Source organism: Gasterosteus aculeatus, chromosome 17 (assembly GCF_964276395.1).
Source record: "Gasterosteus aculeatus chromosome 17, fGasAcu3.hap1.1, whole genome shotgun sequence".
In the NCBI taxonomy this organism is placed as follows: Eukaryota; Metazoa; Chordata; class Actinopteri; order Perciformes; family Gasterosteidae; genus Gasterosteus; species Gasterosteus aculeatus.
Genome location: NC_135705.1, coordinates 2,722,588 through 2,738,663, shown reverse-complemented (window position 1 = coordinate 2,738,663; position 16,076 = coordinate 2,722,588). Strand labels below are relative to the sequence as shown.

The following is a 16,076-nucleotide window of genomic DNA, read 5'->3' as shown; positions in this document are numbered from 1 at the left end:
TGCACGGCCATCAGACAGACTTCGTTAACCATTTCGAGTTCCAGAATGGATTTGATGGAGGCGAAATGAATCAGAACAGGAAGGCCGGCTTCTCCAGGGCCGAGCCTAAACGCGAGCAATTGCTCAGACATCACGGAATGAAAAGTCGGCTCAGTCGGAGGGCTCTGAATGGCTGAGTAATTGAGATTGCAGATTGGGGAGTTTGAGGTGGGAAACAACGTGCACTTAAAAGGACTGGCGGGTGAATGGAACATGCGTTACGGTTCGACGATAAACTGCAAAAAGAACTCTGTCGGCTCAGTTTGAGCAGAAATTGCTCCTTTGAGTTTGGACCCGACTTCTGGAATCTCACCTGCAGCTCGCTGACCCAGGAGCAGTGCCAGTACGACAGGGCGGCCCACTTCACGAAGAACTCCCTCTCCGGACGGCCCCTCGGCGGGGGGTTGGCCAGCGGATCGGCCGGCCTGCCGTCGGGGCCGTCGGGCAGTTCGGCCGGCAGCGGCGGTTCTCCCCACGTCCAGTGTAGAATCTTTTGGACCTTCCCTTTGAGGGGAGGGCACTGGGGAAAGCACACACAAAGAGCAGTGCTGTGATACATGCAGTTTTCTATGCTGAGGGGCGAAGTAATAACGTTCCAGAGTCTCTTGGCGAAGGGAAGAGAAGTCGCAGAGAAGGTCACGTGCATCTTCGGGGTCAACGTAAGGGTCCCTCAGACGGGTCCAGAAGGCTGAATTATTGTGCTGGTTCATGCACGTCACGTTAATGAGGTAAAATATTTAACTGATGTCACCACGACACTTTCCGAGTTACTTGATTAAATGTGCAAATGAGGCAATGTTGTACTCATCTGCACATAATTGCGTTACAGAAATCGGAGCTTAGGATGAACTACTATACTTCTACCCTATTGCCTCCATATGGGTGGAGTAGTTTTGGCGTGAGGAAGAGGAAGCTCACCATGCAGCGAGGACACAGCCACTCCCCGTTGGGGATCTCGGGGAGGGGCGGGTTGAGGCAGTGGATGTGGTAGGAAGACGGGCAGGTGTCACAGCACAGCAGCTCGCCGCCATCTTTACACACTCTGCAAAACTCCATGTGGTCGTCCTCCTCCACCTCCGCCGCCGGCTCCTCCTCTTCCTCCTCCTCGTCTTTGGCCTCCCACTGGATGCCCTCTTTCTCCTGGGGGGGGGCGACAGGTCGCGGCAGATGCCGTGAATACCGCTGCGTTCAATTCACCGACTCCTCGTGCAAAGTGATGCAAAAGGGAATTTGATTCGGGGCCAAACATGAAGGTGGTCTGAATCGTAATTCATAACTCCCATGAAGCATCACTTCGGCGGGTCGTCAGCGTGCTTAACAAATGACTGGTGCGGGTGGACGATTTCCCCCATAAGAAACAATGCGCTCACACAGTGTGGACAGCTCCATTTGCCCTCGGGGGCCTTCTCCAGCTCGGGGTCCAGGCAGACCAGGTGGTACGCTCGGGGACAGGTGTCACACAGGATGATCTCCCCGCCCTGCTGGCACACCTCGCAGTAGTCCTGGTGGTCCGTCTCGTAGCCGTCGCCGTCTTCCTCTGGAGCGGGAAGAGGAAGAAGCCGATGGGGAGGATTCCCAACATGCGGACGGTGCACTTGAATGCAGCGCTTGTGGACGGCACACGATGTGAAGAGGACTCTTTTGACCTCACCGCACCGGTGTCCTTTTTTTAAATGTCTCAGGTTTCCACTCCGGGGATTTAAAACTGTAGCTCGGACACGGTTTGAGACCAGTTACCATAATATGATAATCTCCCAATGAGCCGGAGGTCGTTATGCGGTACACCAGGCGTGACGTTTGTTCCCCTTTTTAAAGCCTTTTTTCTTATTCCATTATCATATTCATTCCCTTTTTATCTTTTTACTCAGACGCACTTTGTGTCTGTGTGTAAATAAACTTTGATTCGCTGCGAGTGTGAGCGCAGCAGCTGCCGAGAAGGAGCATCCGCCTTCGGAAAACATTCCTAAAACAAATAAAGCTTTAAGAAAATGCATTTTAATTTCCTCGTTACCCGTAATCAAACAGACGGGTTCTGAGGGACTTAAATGGGATTTTTGGGAGGATGGAGGGGGAAAACGCACACAAACACACAAACGCACACCACAGAGCTCGGCGCGTGCCGACGGTAAACATACTTTTCCTTTTTTTACGCCCACGGCGGGCAATCTTCTTGGTGGGGGCCCCCGAGGTGTCAGACAGCACGGAGGCGCTGTGGATGCTGATGTCATCAAAGTCCGACTCCTCCAGGAAGTCCTCCTCACTCTGGAAAAGCACACGCACACACGCGCACGCCAAAACTAAAGAGCTCAGAGCTTCACAGTCAAGTGCAGCAAACGGTCTTTGATGCCACTGAAAATATACGTATAAAATACACACACACACACACACACACACACACACACATACACACACAGAGAAGCTCAGAGGGTGAATCGGCGGCCGGAGACAAAACGTACCGAGGAAGCTTTCTTCTTCTTCACACTCGGGCCCGACTTTGCTTTGGTCTTCTTCGGCTTGCTCTTCTTCTTCGCATCCTTCGCAGACCTGCTTCTCTTCCTCACTCCGGGTCCTGAGGGCGCACACAATGTCACGGCCGGGTCTGATCCTCGCCATTGTCCCTGGAACAAAAAAACCCCATTTTCTTTTTGTCGCCACTCACCCTTTCCCTCTTTGGTTTTGGCTTTTTTGAGCGGCCCCGGCTGGGAGCCCGGCGGGCCGCCGCTTGCGGCCGTCGGCTGCGCCACGGTGACCGTTTCGACGGCGGCGGCCACGGCGGCGGCCACGGCGGTGGCGGACGCGCCTTTGAACGGGTTGTTGGCGCTGAACTCGCGCCACTTGGCCCCCAACACGGTCATCATCTTGGACATGGGGATCTTGGGGTTCTTCTTGGCAATGAGAGGCCTAAAGGGGGGGGGAACTACAGCTTTATTACGTCACGCTTCATGACTAAAGCAGGAGAATGCGATGCTTGCCTGAGGAACTGGCTGAAGGCCTTGTAGTTGGTGATGGTCTTGTAGTCGTCCTCGGAGAAGCCGTACTGGACGTCTTCCAGGCCCCACTCGTGCATCAGCTGGCCGGACGACTTGGGTTCCTTCAGGGGAAGAACAGACGAGAGGCGGCGTCGTCATTCAAAGTCCCCGACTCTTGGTTTGTGCTTCCTCATCAACACGTGATGAATACAGGACACGAGCGACCCCGTCCCCGCAGTCATGACTCGCCTTCATGTTGCCGTCGTCGTCGTCCTCGTCGTCGTCTTCCTCGTCTCTCTTCTTCTTCCTGGGCTTCTTCTCCTTCTTCTCCCTGGGTTTCTTCTTCTTCTTCTTGGTCGGTCCGTAGGCGCTGCTCTCGCTCCCAGAGCCGACCTCTGGACGCTCCCGTTCCTCCTCCACCTCCGAGGTCTCCTCCAGGTCGCTGTCCGCTCTCGGCTGGATGCCCCCCTGAGGCGTCACGGACACGCACAAGTGAATGCAACGCGATGGGCAATGAGGCAATGAATATAAGATACGAGTATAGAGATGGTGTACTCTTACTTTGATTACAAAAACGATAAAAACTAAAGTATCATATTGTTTGAATGATGAAGAAATACTAATGGTCCATTTCTGGGTACAAAGAGACTTCTGAAGAACTTCCTTATTGCTCCTTGATGCTTCTTGATTTCCCTTTACCGCCAATACTGAAGCTTTGGAAAATTGCACTTTTACTTTCATTCAGAACTTGTATTGGCCGCATCTCCTCACTTCTTGGGTCTGTGCCATATTTGCGCGCACAACACCTGCCCTCATATTGTGTTTTGACGGCATCAGTCTGCCACAGCCTCGTGTTCACGATCGAGTGGGTTTTTTATAATCGTCCAGCACATCTGGGTCTGAATGGCAAAGAGCGTTCGGTGCATCTTGATTTCCTCCATTAGGACATATGAGAGACATTTAAGGGGACGTTGCTGCATTCAGGCGGATTTCACTGATGAAAATGTGCGAAGCTGCAAAACTATTTTTGCGTCACCTGGAAAGTCTTCTTCACCTCTTTGAAATATTCAAGAGCTCCTTCCAAAAACAGCTATTTTTACTAATGTAAACAAGTAGAATCTGCCTTGAAGCGAGCGTCAAAGCCACATTCCCGGGTCTGAACTGAATTCAATATCTGTATTTCACCGACGAGGCGACAGGAGGAAATCTGCATGCACTTAATCGGTATCCTCAGGGACGGAAATGTGATCTCTTGATAAAATATGTGAATAATTAATACGTGAAAGTCATCGATGAGGGCACATGAGCAAGGCGTTAACTCCACCGGGGTTCGGGATTAAAGCTCCCACAGAGGCTGTCAGGCCGCCACGAAGCACGTGGGATAAAAGCGTCTTCTCGACAGCATTTGCACAAATTAAATGACGAACTGCTTCACGGAATAATATCATTCTTCCCGCCGGCGGCGGAACGTGCAGATCGCTGCGCCGCGAGTCAACAGTCGGCGGGCAGGAGTTGACGAGGGGTGCAGGAGAAAGAGGCAGGTCTGGGTTTTCACACGCGGCGGAGCGAACCAGCCGCCAGACCCCCTCCGGCGGCGCAGCCAATCACAGCGCGCGGAGCCGTCGCCGGCTTAATGCGAGACATCTGGAGGGCCGCGTGGATTTAACAGTTAACAGGTGTTGTTTGTGCGATGGAGAGTGTTGCACGTGAGCAAAGTCACCGGTGCTGCGCGTGTCCCCCCCCCCCCCCCCCCAGCGTGCACTCAACTAACCGTTCGCGCGCGTACATGCATGCGCACGGATACTAAAATACCACCAAGAGTTGTCACGGCGTCTGTATTCGTGTGTCCGTCTTCGTGCCCCGACGTGTTTGTGCGCACTTTCATTCACACGTGAGCGCGCGCGGGCGCGCGCAGAGTGAACGCGTGCTCGCTGCCTGTTGCTCAGCGGGCCCGCGTGGATCCGTGGAGAGACTTACGGGCGTTTTGCTCTGCAGCGCAGCGGAAAGGCTCACGTTGCCGCAGCGCCCGCCAACCCCACCAGCAGCCAGGCTGTGTTGCCATGGTGACCACATTTGAGCAGTGTCTGGCTCCCTCCCTCTCTCTCTCTCTCTCCCCTCTCCTCCTCCCCTCCCGCCTTCGCGTTCTCTCACTTTCCCTCTTTCACATCTCTCGTGCCCACTACACCCCCCCCCCACCACCACGATTTTTTTTCTCTTGTTCTCTCTCTTTTCATTCCATCCTGCCCCCCCCCCACCAATCTATCACAGTGGCAGGCAATGGAACGGCGCCATCCAATCACAGGCCTCTGCATAACGAGCTTGTTATGCAGAGGCCTGTGGTTGCAGCGCCGGTGCTTCAACACCCGTCTAGACAAATCTCATTTATGCATAAGGAGAGAGAGAGAGAAAGTAAATTGGAGATGGAGGCTGGGGGATGGGGGAGACGTGGGGGAGGGGGGGGGGGGCAGCGAGTTGGAGCCGTGCAACAGGGTTCACCGGTACGCACACATCACGGGGGGGCCGGAGAGACAAAGAGGGCAGAAAATCAAAAGGGCGCCGATAGCGTAATCAAATTAGACGCCCCCCCCCCGTAATGGCCGTGCCGCGGGGAGATTGCAGAGGAAACGAGCGAAGACGCGGATATTCAACAAGATCCAGTTCAGCGAGTGAAAAACGCTGCTGAAAAAAAAAAAAAACGCAACAAGCCTCCTCTTCACAGCAACGGCTCTCTGCTGACCCACAATCGCACAAAGAAGAGTCTCCTCTTCAAACCGGCTGGATTCCAGCGAGCAGCTTCCTCTACGGCCTCACGCAGCCTCTTCTCTCAGCCAATAAAACTGCCCTCTATGAACCTCCGCTCCCTTGATTGTGTCGTCTTTTTGCAGAGGGACGTCGTCCCTTCATGTCCACAGGCCGGCTTTGTTTCACTGCAGACGAGCGAGCGGGCTCTGACCCGAGACTGGGCCACTGTGACGGGGGTTCTGACCCCAATTGACTCTTGGCCCCAGCCTGACACCGACCTCGGCGAGGGACGGCGAGAGGATCACAGCCACGGCGGCACCTCGAGCGACAGAAAGAACAACGGGGAGGGAGAAAAAAAAAGAGAGAGAGAGAGAGAATTCGCTTTGACGCAAAGGCTGCGAGAAAAGAAAAAAAAAGGGAAGCAGCGGCACCACGATCAAGGCGAAGCGAAGTGATGCATGTGAGAGGAGAGGGAGCAGAATACAGAGCAGAGACTGAAGGAGGGGGAGGGAGGGAGGGAGGGAGAGTGTCAGAGGGAGTCCCCCCCACACCCCCCTACCATTATTAGCTCAGTGTTTATCACGAGCAGCCAATGGGCCGGGTGGCAGCCTGGACAGCCAAAGCTCCTCGCAGCACCGCCGGCACCTCCAGCCAGCAGAGGGGAACATCCCGCCGCCGACAACGCCGACCGCGGGAGCAACAGAACGCCGCGGGGGGGAGGGGTCCAGAGAGCGCCTTTAATCGGCGGATGAAAGGAAAGTCTTATCCAGCAGCGATTGTGAGTCGGTGTGAATGAGACGCCAGTATGTGGTGCAGAACCGGCCAATGACCTCTGCTGACCTCATTTGCAGCGGTTGCAGGGAGCTGCTGTGTTGTGTTTTTAGCAACAACAACAACAACAACAACAACAAAAAAGCTACGACAAACACTAAGCCCAACACCAAACCCAGCCGACCAGATGTTTCGCTCTGCACAGCTCTAAAGCTTAACTCCTACACAAAGTGGAGACACAAACGGAGCGAAAAGGAAGGCGAATGAAGGGCTTTGATTTGTTGAGTGGGAACTTCGTGTCCTCAGACGTGTTCACCGCAGCTACAATGTAGCACTTTACCTCCTTTTTCCTCTTCTTAACTTTGGGCATTTTCCCCTCTTTCATCTTTTTGGGCTTCTTCTTCTTTTGCTGTTTGAGGGAGTCGCCGTCGGAGAAGAAGCTGCCGAGGGGCGCGAGGGGGACCGCCATGCGCTTGCCTTCGTCGTCCTCATCTGTTGGCACAGAAACAAAGATATTATTCAATCGGGAACCCAACGTGGGTTAATGTACATACGGTGGTGGCGTTGGGGGGTTCGGCAGCTTGGAAGGAGCCTGAATGGAGCTTTCAGGGGTCCCAAAGGAGCTCTGCGTGCACCTCGCTGCGGTTGTGCGGTTTCCGTAGAGGTGCAGGATTCGTCTTCAAAGCCACGGACAGTAAAATGTGAAAACGAGCAAAAACCGACTGGGCTTCAGACGGTTTTACTCATTTATCAGAGAACGCTGTCGTGCATTTACTGGTCCCAGAATGTAAGACAATTGACAACATTGTTTATTTATTGTTGTGGTTTTGAACAGATGGTTTTAAAACACGTGAAGGCGACACCTCGGCCCCCCCGGGAAGTTTAATAGACAAACCCAGTGATCAGAAAGATAGGGAGAGATCGATGACAAAAAGTAATCCTAATCCTCATAATCACTCGCCGTCGGGTGTGGATCAACTTCACCCGTCAGAGCGAGGAGAGACGGAGCCCCGCCCCCAACCGCTAAAGGGCCGCTGAGGTACACGGAGCGTTTCCCCCGGCCTTTAAGGCTCGCTGGCACTAAGGCGGCCTGCTGCTGGCTGTCAGCTGTGCGAACACGCCGACTGCTGAGCGCTGAGCGGACTTCCCCCGATGCCTCAGCCGGTCACAGAGGAGGGAAGGAAGGAAGGAAGGAAGGAAGGAAGCGAGGCAGTCCACCAGAAGATACCTCGCTGTAAGGAGACACCGCCGCGTAAAAGGTCGATATGATCTCCTCCGTCTGTGTCTTTCTTCTTTCGTCTACCCAGCGAGCGTCCGCCGCTGTCGGCGTCCCATCGTGCCGACGGGCCGGAGGCCGTGAAATATGCAGCGCGTATCGGAGTCCATCAGAGTCAGACGCTGGTCCACCGGTCCCCTGGGCAGCTGGGGTGAGACAGCAGAGGTTCCTGTGTGGTAGACACACAAGCCTCCCCCACCACTTATCCTCTATCTAGCAAAGCTAGCAGGAGGCGCACACACACACACACACACACACACACACACACACACACACACACACACACACACAGTACACCAGAGGTGCTCCATCTTTTGTCAGCCGAGGGGATCCCCTTACGTACGTCCCATGGAAGGATTGACCCACAGTCGATTTCTATTTTGATCTCTTTAGATAATTGAATCAGACGGATATCCGACATGTGTTAAGAGATTTTTGCAGATTTCCAAGGATTATAAGCTTCAACGTGATGCTGTTTGCTTTTGCCGCGACCTCCTGGGTGAAAGTCCTGTGTTTTGTCATCAGCCGTCCCAGCCGCTGACTCTCCCTTTGTGGCTCTGCAGGATTCTGTCACTTATTTTTGTACCACACGGATATGCTAATGCTGCGGAGACTTGACACGGCAACATTCAACCCTGGCGGCTGGACTGTTGATTAAGAAATGAATAATATGAACTGCCCATTTAACATTGAATCCCTGCGGCGGACGACAGACGCACGCCGGCCGCTTAACAGCTTTAATCAGAGGCGCCCGACCGGCGGATGAAGTGTGTCATCCGCTCTTCTGTGCTAATTGGGGGTAACTTGTGCTTTCATCTACCCGTCCGTCCGTCCACCCTGTTCTGCTTCCTCTCCTTCGCTCCTCTTTCTCAATAAAGCCTGGACTTTAAATTACCACCGTCTCAAACAGGAAGCTCCTCTCGGGTCTCGGATGCGCGCGAGTCGCCTGCCGGATAAGAGGCGCGTCTTGACGTTGAGACGACGGCGGCTGTGGCTGACGGGTGGACCGCACATCACTCATGAGATTGCTGGTTACTGCACGTCGATGTTGGTCTGCGGATCTTTGGGCCACACTGAAAATATGTCAAAAACCATTTTGGTTGCTCGTATGAAACGTTTGACGAGACGTTTTCGCTTTCCCCAGAGGATGAACCCTGCTGGTTTTACCGATTCCACTCACTCCTTCTGTCGCTCCAGCAGCTCGTTTAGCTTTTCCCAAGACAAACAACTCGACAACAGGCAGAGTTATTGCCGTGACATTTGGCGAGGTGCAAAGTCCTATCATTATAACGGAAGGTGGGGGGGGGGGCGCCGCTTCACACCCACGACCAAACTTTACAAACACATCATTAAAGCTTAAAACGCTCACAATATGGCCGCTCACGCAACTCTGCCTGCAGCAGGACACCCTCAACGTCCTGGTGTCCGAGAAGAGGCCGCGTCGCGCATTGATCAAGCTTCTCACGTAAGCCAATGGATCGAGATGTTGTTCCACCAACAGACGTTGGGACAAGCTGCGCAGCCTGTCCGTCTGACTGGGTGTCGTTTATGGTGGAAAGTCCTTTCTCGCACCAGCGAACAATGGAAGACAAAAACAACTGTTTAGAGACGCCCATACATTTTGCTATGGAGGTGTCTCAAGTGTTTCGTACAATGCATGTCCCCCCCCCCCCCCCCCCCCCCCCCCCAGATGAGCTGCAGATACCCGTGGAATCGCCTTCGGCTGTCCATTAGGTTCAGCTCTTATTAGCGCGCTAACATGCGACATCAGCATGTTTTGCATTCAGCGTCAAAACTGTGAGAGTCGTAATCAATCATGCGGAAATGTCGCACACGTAGATAAAGGTGTCTCCCAGTCACGCGTCTCAATAAGCATCGGGTACGACTGCATTGATTGGAGAAAAAAAAAAATGAAAGAGGTCTGTGTTTAACACCAGAGTTTCCTTGTAATGTGAAACCTGTGGACAGTAAACGTCCCGTGCAGTCCCCAAAAGCAAGCAGGTGAATAGTAATCTCTGCTTGGTGAGCGGACCAGGCCGTGCCAGGTGTTAGAAGGGGGGCTGTTGCTCAGTCATGTGGCACCGGGATGGTCTGGCAACAGATTATTTCAGAACGAGGACCAAAGCTCCTCTTGGCGAACGGGTGGACGGGTGGCACAGACGCAGTAGTCCTGACCTTCCCGCGGGGGCTTGGCCAGCGGGCCGACCCCATTAGAGGAGAGATCCACGAGCGACTCCCCAGGGAGCACGCTGGGGTTTATCCGAGAGCACATTAGCCCTTTCTGTGTTGGCCCTTGTGTGGAATATCCTCGTAATGTTGCCCAGCATTGCTTTCCTAGGAGGACCGGGGGGGGGGGCTCTTCTAGCTTAGGCCTGAAACGCCTTCAGACAAAGACATCCATGGAATATTATTGGAAAGCCTGCTCATCAAAGTGATGGGAGGATGGAGACTGAGAGCAGCATTAGAAGCATGTCTATCATAGACGATGCATAAGATGGGATATCAAGCTGGAAGGCGGCACCGCTCATCTGCAAATACACATAAAAAAAAAAAATGTAAAAAAGCATCCTCCATGCACGGGCTTCGTGCACGCGCAGCGGGGGGGGAAAAAAAATGGTGTCAACTTTCACAACGAAGGATCCGAAAATAGACCCCTTTTCCAATTGGGGATAACATTTGTGGGCACACAAAAGCCCACGATAATCTTTCAATTTTCGGGAAGAACAGAACAATTAAAGCAGAAATCACAAAAGGGACAATCTGTGTGAGCGTTGAGCGCCCGGGGAGAAACAAAGGGAATTATGACGCTACGCCACAACAAATAAAGGCTGCGATAGGATCGCTTTCACGGGGTCCAACGCCCCCAAAGGAGCTGCTCCTACGCTGCCGCGTTCTAATTGCCTGGAAGCGTCTCGATGGCGGGAAAAGCCTGACCTGGATCCCCTGACCTTGTCTGTCACTCTGACGCCTGTTGATGGGGGTTGTGAATCGTCTGCTCGCCGTATCAGCAGCATGACAATCGGTTGTAACACCATATCACGGTCGGTGAAATGAGAGAAAACAGGAGACGTCAAAGACATTTACCACTGTGTGTGTGTGGGGGGGGGGACACAATCCTACTGTGAGAAATAGCGTGATTATCTCAATTTGTCAACAAAAAGAAATCAGTGTTATAATAAGGGATCAGTGTGTTAAAGAGCTCCTTTGATACGACGATAGCAGACGAGGTTGTTTACCAAGCGGCATCGAAGGCGGGCGACAAATCAATTTTCGAGCGTCAACTGAAAATGTTTTGCCTTTTCAAACCGGATCACAGCTCACGTGTCTTTGCTCACCTGCCGTCAATCAATCAGTCAATCAATCAATCGCGCCGCAGCTCTTTTATACATATTCAAGCAGCTGCAGGGCGATCGGGGACACGCAGCATCACTGCTTGTGTTCTCCCTCGGGCTACAAATGGCAGTCGTAGATGCCTCCGCTGCTCAACAGTCGTCCCCGTCTCTCTCGCTCTGTCCGTCTTTTTCTCTCCGCGCTGCACACCATGTGATGCACGCCCGTGTTTAATTATCTGGCTGGTGTATATATATATATATATATAAAAAAGAGAAACAGCCACGTTTTAGAAATAGATGGTGATGCCGATGAGCTGTACGCTCTACTGTCACTGATGTATCTCCTTTTGTTGTCATAGTGGAACAAAACACACACGAATTTGAGGCTGAAGACCTTCATGAAAAGAGCATGAATAATGAGCAAGAAATGCACCATGGCAACCATGTTGGTTTAGATGATTCATTCATTTTTATCTCCAATAAGGACCTGGTGCTGCTTTCAGAGGATGTGGCTTTGTCTGTCGTTTCGCAGACAAGCGGCGACCAGAGGCCGCGTCCGTAACACTCTCAACTTCCCTTTTCCTGCTCCATCGGTCCAACTTTTCCACGTTGAGAGAGCGAGCTGCGATACGAGTGAGAAAACGGGAACGCGTGGCAGGACACACGGACGCCGCGGCCCGACAATGAGCCGCAGAACGCACCTCGTCGCCCCGGACTTCAGCACCGGGTTCGTCCCGAGATGCAGAACGTAATGAGGACGCCGCTTTGGCCTCCTCTTCCTTTTCTCGTTGAAGACGATCCCGGTCGGAGTGACTCCACACTCTTGGTTGCGATGCATCGGTCAAGAAAATCCAAATGTCGTGTATTAATATGAAAGTGACACTCGTTTCAGTCAGCACACTGTAACATTGACACGTCCCCCTTTGGGACAAAGAATCACTGGATCAGCTGCCACGCAGACAAACATCACAGCTAAGAGAAAACGAATTGACCACAATTTGGGTCATTATTTAAGGAATGTGAACGTGTCCACGGCCTCCATCAGCGAGGACGTCACACGGACAACAATGGGTCGATGTGAAACATTCACATTTTTTGCAGCCACACGAAATCCGTCTTGCAGGCTGAAGCCTCCCGTGGGAGCGTGTCAAGGATGTGGGTTACATTTCAGTTGGCGCGCGCGACCTGCAGCTGAAGGGCCGTGCATGACCTCACCGCGGGCCGTCCAACAGTGCGCGTGAAAGGGCTCGAGGAGAAGGCGCACACGCACGCGCACGGTCGGGCGTTAAGCCCTGTTTACTGTGGCCGACACGTGGCTCTCGCACCTCTGCGGCCGCGCAGCGCGAGACCAACATCCAAAGTTGGAGCAAGTGCGAAGAGCGGCGGGGCTTTGCTCAAAGGCAGGAGCGCGCGTCGACTCGCGGTCACGGGTTCGAATCCGCTCCCCCACCCCCCCGAGCCGAACTCGTGCGTTTGCACCAGAGGTGGGGAAAGCAATTCGCTGTAACACGCATGCATGACCCCCCCACACCAACCAAGAAAATAAAGACCAGAAATCACGCAACATTCATCATGCCCTCCAAACGATGCGTGTGATAACAGCCGCAGGCAAATCCCCCCCCCCCCACCACAAAAAAACCCTTCCCACCTTTAAGTCACTAGGTCGTGCAACAAAAAAAAAATGCATGGCATGACTCTGCTTATTGCCCCCCTCCTCCTCCTCCTCTCCGGTCTCGGGGACGCAGGACAAGCCCTTTTCCTCGCATTCAAGGCGCAGCGGCGAAAATAATGTGAAGGACACCCCGCCTCCCCCCCCCCCGCGCGCGCCCCCCCTCCCCCTCACCTGGCATATCGTCTTCAAAATCCATGTCGTCTCGTCCCTCGTCTTCATTGCTCAGCGACCCCGGCATCTTTACCTCATCGGCCCCCCGAGCCCCTCTCAGGCTGAGAATGCTGGAAGTTAACCCTGCAGACGCCGCAGCCCGGGATCCTTCTTCACCCAAAAACAAACCTACCGCCACTCACTTACAAAGAATATGAGTGTTCATTATTTATTTCTTTTCCGGGGAATCTCGGGCTTCTCTCCACATAGAAGAAAAACATATTTAAAAAAAGAACAAAAAAAAAACATTCTTTTTGCACTGATGTCTATCCAGGTCCTCCAGTCTGAAAAATAAGAAAGACAAAAATGGAACACACATGCCCAGATTGTGACGTCTGGTCTGTTGCCATGACGATGCATCCCATAATTTCACCCACAACTAGTTAGTCACGCTGTCTTGGTTACCACTTTAACTAGTAGTGGTGCGGGGAAGAAAGAAAGAAAAAAAAAAAAGGGAAGAGAAAACAGCCCCGCGCGGGGCGACGCGACACGACACGCGGGTAAAAGTCCCGCGATGTCAACCGTTTCCTCCCGGCGGTCCGGGGGACAGAGACGCAAAAGTTCCCCGCAACCTTTGCTCCGAGACCGGAGGACAAAGGACAACACCGCTACGCTATACCGTCCTGGAGGGTGGGGGCATGGTTGTTATTGGGAATACGTTCGTCTAGTTTCCACTTTTAAACATCGCCACAAGCCGAAGGTAGAAGTAGTGATGGGAGGAGAGCCATGGCGACCGGCGGTTTAACGGTTGTCAAGGTTACCGCAGCTGTACCGGTGGATGCCGCGACCCACGTGACGAAGGAGAAAGGTAGATGCAGGGTCCTGAAGGAAAATGCTGCTGTGAAGGTCATTTTATTTAATCAAAACTATCGTCTTGCTCAAATCCTTCTAAAGCCGCATTATACACACACTTTGCATGTAATATAAAACACCAAAGCGGAAGGTTTTTTCCTCATCAAAAGGTCAAGAACTCTAAATATGTATATGGTTAATTTATAATAAATACAACACAGAAGCACTCATGCAGGGAGATGTGAGCCCTGCTGCGTGTGACGACCACAGAACATTAAAAAGCACATAAAACAAAAGCCAACACTGATTTTTTTTCCCCACTCTATTTTGAAAGTTTATTGAAACTGGTATGAAGCTTAATCTTCATCTTCCTCCTCCTCCTCGTCCTGGTTGATCTGGAAGTAGCGCAGCTCGTAGCTCTCCTTGGTGTTGGCCACGACACGCAGCCAGTCCCTCAGGTTGTTCTTTTTCAGATACTTCTTGGTGAGATACTTCAGGTACCTGCAAGATTAAGAAGGCAAACACCTTGAATCTGCTCCAGAGTCTCCAGGTGTGCATTCTTTAAATGTGTCAAGACTAAATAATACCAAACAACCTTTAGATAAGTCTGATAATCGGCAGCAGTATGATGCAGTTAGGTGCAATGCAACTAAAGCTTCATTTTATTGAGGGGTACAAAAAGTGCTGCCAGATGAAATAAAGTATACACACAGTAAGGGAGTGTTGTACAGGACATATTTAGATTGCTTTAAGGAGAGGACAGCAGATGTACAACTAGAACTTTGGGGTATGTTAGCATTTGGAAGCCTTTGAGCTTTCATTGAGTCACATTCTACCATCTGTATCACTTACACTTCAGATGGAGTAACACTAACGTCATTTGGTAAGAAAAAAGGTTTAGCAATTCTAGTCTTTTAGGAATTTTCACTTCATTTTTCATTGGGGATTTTTCACAGGGGGCAGATTTCAATTCCTGAGCCGCTCAGAGATTTGAACAAGCATCTATTTACGAGTCTTGTTTTTTTTCTGTCAAATAGCACCTTTGAGCTCCCGCATTGAGCAGAAATCGCTGAAACGTGAGACGCAAACAAAAATCCCACACGCGTCAGTCGCTGCACATCATCGGCCCGACACGACGAGCAGCGTCGGTTCGTTTGTTGGCTTTACCTCTTTGAGAAGGGAACTTCAGAGTTCACTGCGATTTTACTCTTGCTCCTTTCGATGGACACGACCCCGCCGCCGAGGCTCCCGGCTTTGCCGTTCACCTTGATGCGCTCCTGCAGGAACTGTTCCTGTTGGTTGTAGAGGAGACACACACACACGATGAGCCTCTTAAATACTGACAAGCGACACACTGGCACCGACATCTGGTCGAGTTCCCATCGAAGCCCCACTGGATGATGGTGGCCTCTGACACGCAGGTGGGCTTCAACCCGCTGCTCTACTCACGAAGTTGGCAGCGTCCATGATTCCATCCTCCACCGGGTGCGTGCAGTCCAGGGTGAACTTCAGGATGGTCTTCTTCCTCTTCCCACCCTGCTTCCGGACCACCTGCTTCTTCTGAAAACCACAGATATCGAGAGGGTTAAACTTCCTAAGCGTGACGTAGTTTGACGGAAGAAAAACAACACAAAAAAAAGCTTTATGATAACTTGGCGATTATGACGTATAACGTCACACGTGCTAAGCCTTCGTATTTCCGGGGTAAATGCGTTTAAACGCTGCATCAGTCTTAGAAACTTTTCCTCGTGACGGGTGCCCGCTAGCTAGCTGTTAGCATTACGTTAGCCCAACGTGGCTTTATCCCTCACAGTAAACACGGCTCTAAAAAGGAGCGTTCAAACGCCCGCGGGCCCCGCGGCGTTTGAGCGCTGGTTAAACACACGCACAATGGCGCGGCACGCGTGCGGAAATACGTCGTCCTTGTGCACTTTATTCGGTCGTTTTGACAAGCTACTCACAATCGGGGCCATGGCTGACACACACAGCAAAAAGGAAGGAGCGAGGGCGACGCAGGAGCTATAACACCCCGCCGAGAAGTCGATCGCATCGACTTCTCTGGGATTGATTAAGCGGGAACGTGGATTCCGGCCAGCTAGCGAACTCGTTGCTCATTTTTGGTTCTAACTAGAGTTTTTTTTCTTCTTTTTGAAATGACAAACATTGTTAATGCAGGAGAATTGACTCAACAATGAGGTCAGACGTCTTGTTTACCGGACAACTGTTTTATTTAAAACCACAGTAATCAATAATACGGTTGAATAAATTCACCT

General features: G+C 52.1%; 2 protein-coding genes across 4 annotated transcripts in view; both read right to left on the bottom strand.

The window, feature by feature from the left end:
- chd5 (chromodomain helicase DNA binding protein 5) overlaps positions 1-13,642 on the bottom strand; it is a 29,447-nt gene extending 15,805 nt beyond the window's left edge. For 2 of the 3 annotated variants that reach the window (XM_040204318.2, XM_040204320.2), the window contains exons 1-10: positions 12,973-13,642; positions 6,862-7,013; positions 3,258-3,476; positions 3,012-3,130; positions 2,699-2,940; positions 2,496-2,608; positions 2,175-2,301; positions 1,410-1,576; positions 958-1,179; positions 353-559 (exon numbers count right to left, since the gene is read on the bottom strand). In XM_040204318.2, coding sequence (XP_040060252.2) covers positions 353-559; positions 958-1,179; positions 1,410-1,576; positions 2,175-2,301; positions 2,496-2,608; positions 2,699-2,940; positions 3,012-3,130; positions 3,258-3,476; positions 6,862-7,013; positions 12,973-13,039 — 1,635 coding nt within the window. In that variant the 5' untranslated portion in view covers positions 13,040-13,642. Of the gene's footprint in view, positions 1-352; positions 560-957; positions 1,180-1,409; positions 1,577-2,174; positions 2,302-2,495; positions 2,609-2,698; positions 2,941-3,011; positions 3,131-3,257; positions 3,477-6,861; positions 7,014-12,777; positions 12,921-12,972 lie in introns of those variants that run through there. The other variant, XM_078092792.1, reaches the window with a different exon arrangement.
- A 468-nt stretch (positions 13,643-14,110) lies between these two features.
- Positions 14,111-15,880, bottom strand: rpl22 (ribosomal protein L22). The gene is made up of 4 exons (XM_040204325.2): positions 15,765-15,880; positions 15,253-15,363; positions 14,971-15,095; positions 14,111-14,304 (listed from the first exon to the last, which is right to left on the bottom strand). Exons 1-4 carry the CDS (start codon positions 15,774-15,776, stop codon positions 14,160-14,162), a joined length of 393 nt encoding a protein of 130 aa, XP_040060259.1. The 5' UTR covers positions 15,777-15,880; the 3' UTR covers positions 14,111-14,159.
- Positions 15,881-16,076: the final 196 nt, after the last annotated feature.

Bases quoted from the DNA above. Each gene is read 5' to 3' on its own strand.
- rpl22 (XM_040204325.2), bottom strand. The intron at 15,096-15,252 runs GTGAGTAGAGCA...TACAACCAACAG, and splicing joins TCATGGACGCTGCCAACTTC to GAACAGTTCCTGCAGGAGCG. The intron at 14,305-14,970 runs GTAAAGCCAACA...TTAATCTTGCAG, and splicing joins GAAGTTCCCTTCTCAAAGAG to GTACCTGAAGTATCTCACCA.